Source organism: Psammomys obesus, unplaced genomic scaffold (assembly GCF_907164565.1).
Source record: "Psammomys obesus unplaced genomic scaffold, mPsaObe1.curated_primary_1811, whole genome shotgun sequence".
Lineage (NCBI taxonomy): Eukaryota > Metazoa > Chordata > Mammalia > Rodentia > Muridae > Psammomys > Psammomys obesus.
In genome coordinates, this window is record NW_026590405.1 from 2778884 (window position 1) to 2784883 (window position 6000).

General features: G+C 49.4%; 1 protein-coding gene across 6 annotated transcripts in view; it reads right to left on the reverse strand.

Annotated features, from left to right (window-relative positions):
* The window catches only part of Pknox1 (PBX/knotted 1 homeobox 1), a 42844-nt gene that overhangs the window by 23147 nt on the left and 13697 nt on the right, over nt 1-6000 (reverse strand). For 2 of the 6 annotated variants that reach the window (XM_055607059.1, XM_055607054.1), the window contains exons 2-3: nt 3915-4155; nt 2223-2330 (exon numbers count right to left, since the gene is read on the reverse strand). In XM_055607059.1, coding sequence (XP_055463034.1) covers nt 2223-2273 — 51 coding nt within the window. In that variant the 5' untranslated portion in view covers nt 2274-2330; nt 3915-4155. Of the gene's footprint in view, nt 1-2222; nt 2331-3914; nt 4156-4726; nt 4842-5272; nt 5691-6000 lie in introns of those variants that run through there. The other 4 variants (XM_055607056.1, XM_055607055.1, XM_055607057.1 and 1 more) reach the window with 4 other exon arrangements.

A 6000-nucleotide genomic window follows, 5' to 3' on the forward strand; every position in this document is an offset into this window, starting at 1 on the left:
AACCAAACTCCAGCCTTCTGCAAGAACAGTAAGAGCTCCCAACCAGTGAGCCATCTCTCTGACCTCAACTCACAATTTTAGACAAAGGACACTTTATTTAGAAAGTAAAGACCAGGTGTGTTTTCTAGGGTTGTTAACATTTTCACTGTTACACAAGCTATGCATCTGTCACTCAGATAAAATGTATTTAAGTCCTTAAGAAATGCTGATTACCCATCCCCTGAAACTTCCTGCCAGAAGTTTCAAACTGTCAAGTGGCCACCCTGCCTCCACCCATCCAGAAGGAGCCCTAACCAGGTGCCCTGCCCCTAAGGATGCTCTCTGGCAGTGCAGAAGGAATCCATTCTGTTTCCTTTAGAGGTGGTATAAAACAGTTTTCTTTTTTTCTTTCAAAAACCAAGGCAACTTGGGGCTAGAAAGTTAACAGCACTCACTAGCTACTTTTCCAGAGATCCTAGTTTTGATTCCCAGCACCCACAGGGCTCCCAACCACCTGTTAGCTCCAGTTCTAGGGGAGCCAACACTCTCTTCTGCCCTCTGAGGGCTCCTCCACAGGTATGGATTACAAAAATTCACACAGACTCACACACATGCACATAATATTTAATATTCTTAAAAAAGAACAAAACAGACTGGCACAGTGGTGTTCACCTGTTATCCTATCACTTGGGGAGGCAGAGGCAGGCGAGTCCAGGACAACCAAGGCCACACAGGGAAACTGTCTCAAAAAACCAATAAATAACAACGATAATAATAATAATGATGATGATGCAACTAGCCAGGCACAGGGGCTCACATCTCTAATCGCAGCACTCAGGGGCAGAGGCCTGTAGATAACGCTGAGTTCGAGGCCAGTTCTATATAGTGAGCTCCCGGCAAACCAGGGCTATTTAGTGAGATGTTGTCTCAGAAAATTTAAATAAATAAGTATGCAATGAAAGCCTAACTAAACACAAGCCTTTTAAAGGTGGTCTGACTGTATGAATAAAAAAGCATTACAAGACTTACTTCAGAGTCTTCTTTTAAATGACTTTGAAGGAGGAGGAACCCAAGCGTTCTACCTCGGGAAGGTGTGACAGTCCACACAAGGGCACATGGAATGTCCCTGAGAGAACATCAGGCCCTGCTGCAGGAGGCTGTCACTGCTCCTTCTGGTATGGAGTATACACAGGAGGCTGACAGAAAGCTATTCTGAACAAAGGCCTAGAGGACAAGAGGTGAAGAGCAACTGGAACAGCCAGAGGTAGAGCCTCTAGGCAAAGAGATGCCTGAATGTGCCATTAGGTGCTGGATGGCCCGGTGGTCCATCAGGGCATGCAGAACTAGGGCAGTCTAGACCTTGCCTAACACCCATGGGGAGCCACTTTAGGGCTCGGGGAGGGGATATATTGTTGGATGTGTATTTCAAAAGAAATCACCCAGAGCTGGGTGTGGTGGAGCCTAGTTGTGATTTCAGTACTCAGGAGGGAGGAAGGAGGATCAGGAATTAAAAAGTCATCCTCGACCAAGGAAGGTGTGAGGCTAGCTTGAGCTATGCTACATCTGAAAACAATAAAAGAACTGGAGAGAGTATCAGGGAAGGAAGAACAGGAGGAAGAAAGGGAAGGGAAGAAAGGGGAAGGGAGGGAATGGGAAAGTAGAGAAGAGGAGGGGAGAAAGAAAAGGTCCTAAGGCAGACTCAAAACAGCAAAAGCACTACAAAACAAAACAAACACCTGCAAGCACAACATCTGGCTCACCCCTAGATTTTATTTTGTGACACAGATTCTCATGCTATTGTAGGCAGGCTAGCCTTGAACTTGTGGCTGTCCTGCCTCAGTCTCCTGAATATGAGACAAGTAGGGAATCCTGGGTCTGGAGAGGTGGTACAGCATTAAGATTGTGTACTTCTTACAGAGGATCTGAGTTCAGTTTCCAGAACCCCTGGCAGCTTACAACTGCTTATAACTCCAGCTCCAGGGTATCCAGTGTCCTCTTTTGGACCTCAGGGGCACCTGTACTCATACCCTAAAAATGGTTTGGTGGCTAGGCAGGAAGTGGTGTCACACAAGGAGCCAGCAAGAGCAGCTGAGAGCTCTGAGCTCCAAAATGAAATGAATGCCTAATACGTTTAAAGTCGATGCACAAGCTCACGGAGACTCAAAAGTCATATGGAGTACTGTCTACATTTTGTGTCAGGTCGCCTGGCAGTCATCAGGATGCAGACTAGGTCAGGCCCTTACTTGCTGTCCATCTTGATAGCTGTCTATACTTAACGTCTGTGTAGCCATCATGGTTGATGAGAGTTCACTTCAGACATCAGATCATCTTGAGTCAGAAGCGAATGGTGTCTAGAAAAATAAGAGCAGAAGAGTACCGGTTAACACTTCCTCAGCATCCCTCGCCTTTTTTGTCCCAGCATCACGTCATCTCTATAAACTGCACTTTTACAAACACAGGGACAGTCCCTTCTGAACTCCAGGCCAAATGCTCCTTGGCAGCACTACACTTGCTTAGCAGTCACTCATCTTACTGTGCTGGGCCCCAACCTGCTATTATATGCTCAACCACACGCCTTACCTCCTAACAAGGAGCCAGTAAATTCTTCCACATACAAGACACTGGGTGGGGCCCTGGGACACCAGGAGCACAGGAGTCAGCTTAGGGAGACCCAGCCTCCCTTGAGTACATGGCAGTGGGGGGAGGGGCGCAGAATAGGAGACTAGCAGGAGAGACACCCAGTGGCGCCACGGGATAGGAGCATGAGGAGAAAAGGAGAGGTATGGAGGGGTTCCCAGGATGTGTGGGCAGAGCAGGCCTTCCCCACGAAAAAGCCATCTAAGAAAGGCTTGATTACCCGTTAAGATTAGGGAGAAAAGAAGAAACGACTAGTGCAAAATGAAAATAGTGTGTCCCACAGGCACACTGACAAATCTCTGTGTGTGGCACGAGTAAGTAAGCAATGGTCATTTGCTTAGTGATGACAGACACCCTCAAAGTAATGCTGCTGAGCTGGAATGATGGCCAGGGATCCGACAAGCGCGGGAGGTGGAGGTGGGGGTGCAGTGTGGCAGCACGGGGTCAGTCCCAGCTGGCAGAGAAAAAAGACAGGTACATCGTTTGTTCTGCACCAGCAGAACCAATTAAGGGTCACCAAAGCAAGCACAGTTACACTCTAGACTGGGCAAAACAGAAGCGCATACAGCCTGCACAGGGCAAGCCAAGGATAGAGATGAGCAGCAAGTCTTGAGACAGCTCAGAGAAGGGTGTCCATCCCACCAGCAGTGTGACGGGAGCAATAGCTGGGCCACCTCTTGAGCACAATGATGCTCACTTTTTATCTGAGAAGTCAGAATAATGGGGCCAAGGCCACAGAGCTGACCAAAGGTAAACTGGGCTCATCTCAGCATCATCTTGAGAGCTTTTCACAAGCCCAGGAGCTGTATGGGGGAAGGGGCCAATAGACAAGTTCACTAGACACCACAGGGACAAATGGCTTGGGCACAGATAGAAACTACTGACAAACACTGGCAAGTCAATGACAGGAGTGATGAGGTACAGGAGCCAGGCTGGGGTAGAGGATGACTGGGGGCAGAAGGCACCTTAGAGGAGAGGTCTGGACAAGCGAAGTGGTAGCAGGCTACCTACTGTGCTGAAAGGAAGCCAGCAGACAAGATGGCTGAACACAGTGGAGAAGCTGGTAGGGATGTCTGATCAGGTGAGTTTGTGCTACAGTGCGGACAGCAAGCCGATAGATAGAAGCCCACAGCAGATGTGAGCAGTGGGTGGCTCATGCTCTGACCACAGGGACAGACCAGACTGAACCGCTGAGGGACACAGAGCCAAGGCGGGGAGCTGCAAGCACAGAGTCAGAGTTGGTGAGCCAGGGACCTGCAGGTGGACTAAGGGAGCAGGGATGGGTCCAAGCTTCCCACCTGAGCACCTGGAAGAACAGAGCCGCGTGGGTCCTGAGATGAGCAAACAGCTAAGAACTCCGTGTCTTGGGAGGGACACCAGGCAGGACATCTCAGGCTGCAGACGACTCTCAGACACCTTCTCGGAAACTGAGCAGAGGAGCCTGGGCTGGAATCACTTGGTCATCGTCAGGGCACAGTGGGTACACTTGGAGATGAGCTGAGTCCTCCACAAGACACGTCCCACTCTATCACCCAGCACCTGAGCATGGACCAGATTTAGAAACAGGGTCTTAAAGACAGAATGATACTAAGTGTCTCGAGACGAAATGCCTCTGGACTTGGGACAGAGCAACTGGTTGTCTATGTAAGAGGAGAGAGGAAGATTTGAGACACACAGAGGCTCATGATGGTAAGGAGGAGGCACACACTACAGTAAACACCTTTCAGCCCAGGAAGCCTCAGTGCTACTTGGGTCACCAGAAACTACAAGAGGCAGGGTCAGCCTCCTAGAATCCTCAAAGGGAGTGGAACCTTGTCTACACCTGGATCATGGATTTCCTGACCCATGAGAGAATCCATTTCTGGGGTGGTAGACATTGAATCTAGGGCCTCCCACAGGCTAAGTGAGCGCTCTACTGCTTAGAATATCCAGTTTAGGGTAATTTGGCATTGTTGCCCTAGTAAACAAGTACACATAGACACATGATGTAAACACCAAGAGACTGGAGGAGACCAAAAGAAAGACAGAAGGCAGAGTGCAAGGAGATGGCCTGGAGGTTGGAGGATAAGAGGACACAGCACAACATGAGAAGCACAATAGAACTGCTTACACTACATAAAAGAGGGAGGCCAAGGTGGGGGAGGGCCAGCCATGCCAAGGACTTCCTCAGGATCAGGAAAAGGAGGACTGAGTCAGCAGCTGGTGAGCAGAAGGCCTTTGGTGGGCAAAACAAGAACCATGGCCCCAAACCCTACCACCAGGAGCCATGGTATCAGCAGGGCACATTCCTAATAGCTGTCTGTACTAGGAGGGGTGGGAAAACACTTTAAAAGAAGAGCCAGTACAGATAGCCGCTCGGAAGATGGAGTAAGCGCAGTGAGAAAACCAAGTTAAATACTGTTTCTTTGCTTTTGTTTTCTTTCCTGGAGACAGGGTCTCACCATGTAGCCCTGGCTGTCCAAGAATTCACTTTGTAGACCAGGCTGACTTCAGACCCACAGAGATTCACCTGCCTCTGCCTCCCAAGTGCTGGAACTAAATTCATGTGCCATTACTCCATTTTAAAGAGCTAAATCTTTAAAATGCTGTGAAGTCTGGTAGGTCTGTGTGTTCCACCTCCCCCAGGACCCCATTCTTGAGACAGAGACCCACACACCTGCAACTTGCTCCAGAGCATCTCCTAATGCCCTCTTCTGTGATTAAAGTCTGGCTCTCCTCCAATCCTGACTCCTCTTCAGGTTTGCTTCAACCTACCCTTCCACCCTCAAATCCAGCACAGCACAATTCCTCAGACCTCCATCTCTGCAGCTTCCACCAGGCTGCCAGAGCCCAAGTCTGGCCTTGCTCCAAACCATTCTCCAGGCTTTCTAAACCGCGAACTGGTCATGTGACTGTCCTCACAAAGTTGTCTCTCCCCAAGCCCTTCCCCAGGCATCAGGCTACGTCCACCCACCTCCAAGGTACATCTTCAAACCAGCTACCTTGTCTCCCTTCTGCTGCAGCGCTCTCTCCCACCACAGTCCTAACCTCCCTAGACGCTCTGCCCAACCTGTCTCCCAATCTGTGTGTATGGCTAGCTCAGAGCATGCTTTATCATCCACACCGCCTTCCTCCTGGGCCTTGCCTAGGGAACAAGGCCACACAGAGCCTGGGAAATGATGATCTTCAACCATCAGTCAACTGGAGGTCTAAGTCTCTCAAGGTCTGAGATGGTTAAGACATGGAAGTATTTTTCAAAGATTAACTTAATCACTTTAGTGTAGGTATGTGTGCTTGTGTGAGTTTATGTGTACCATGTAGATAGAGGCCAGAGGACATTGGATCTCTAGGAACTGGGGCTCCAGGAGGTTGTAGCTGTCATGTGGGGTGGGTGAACTGGAGCTC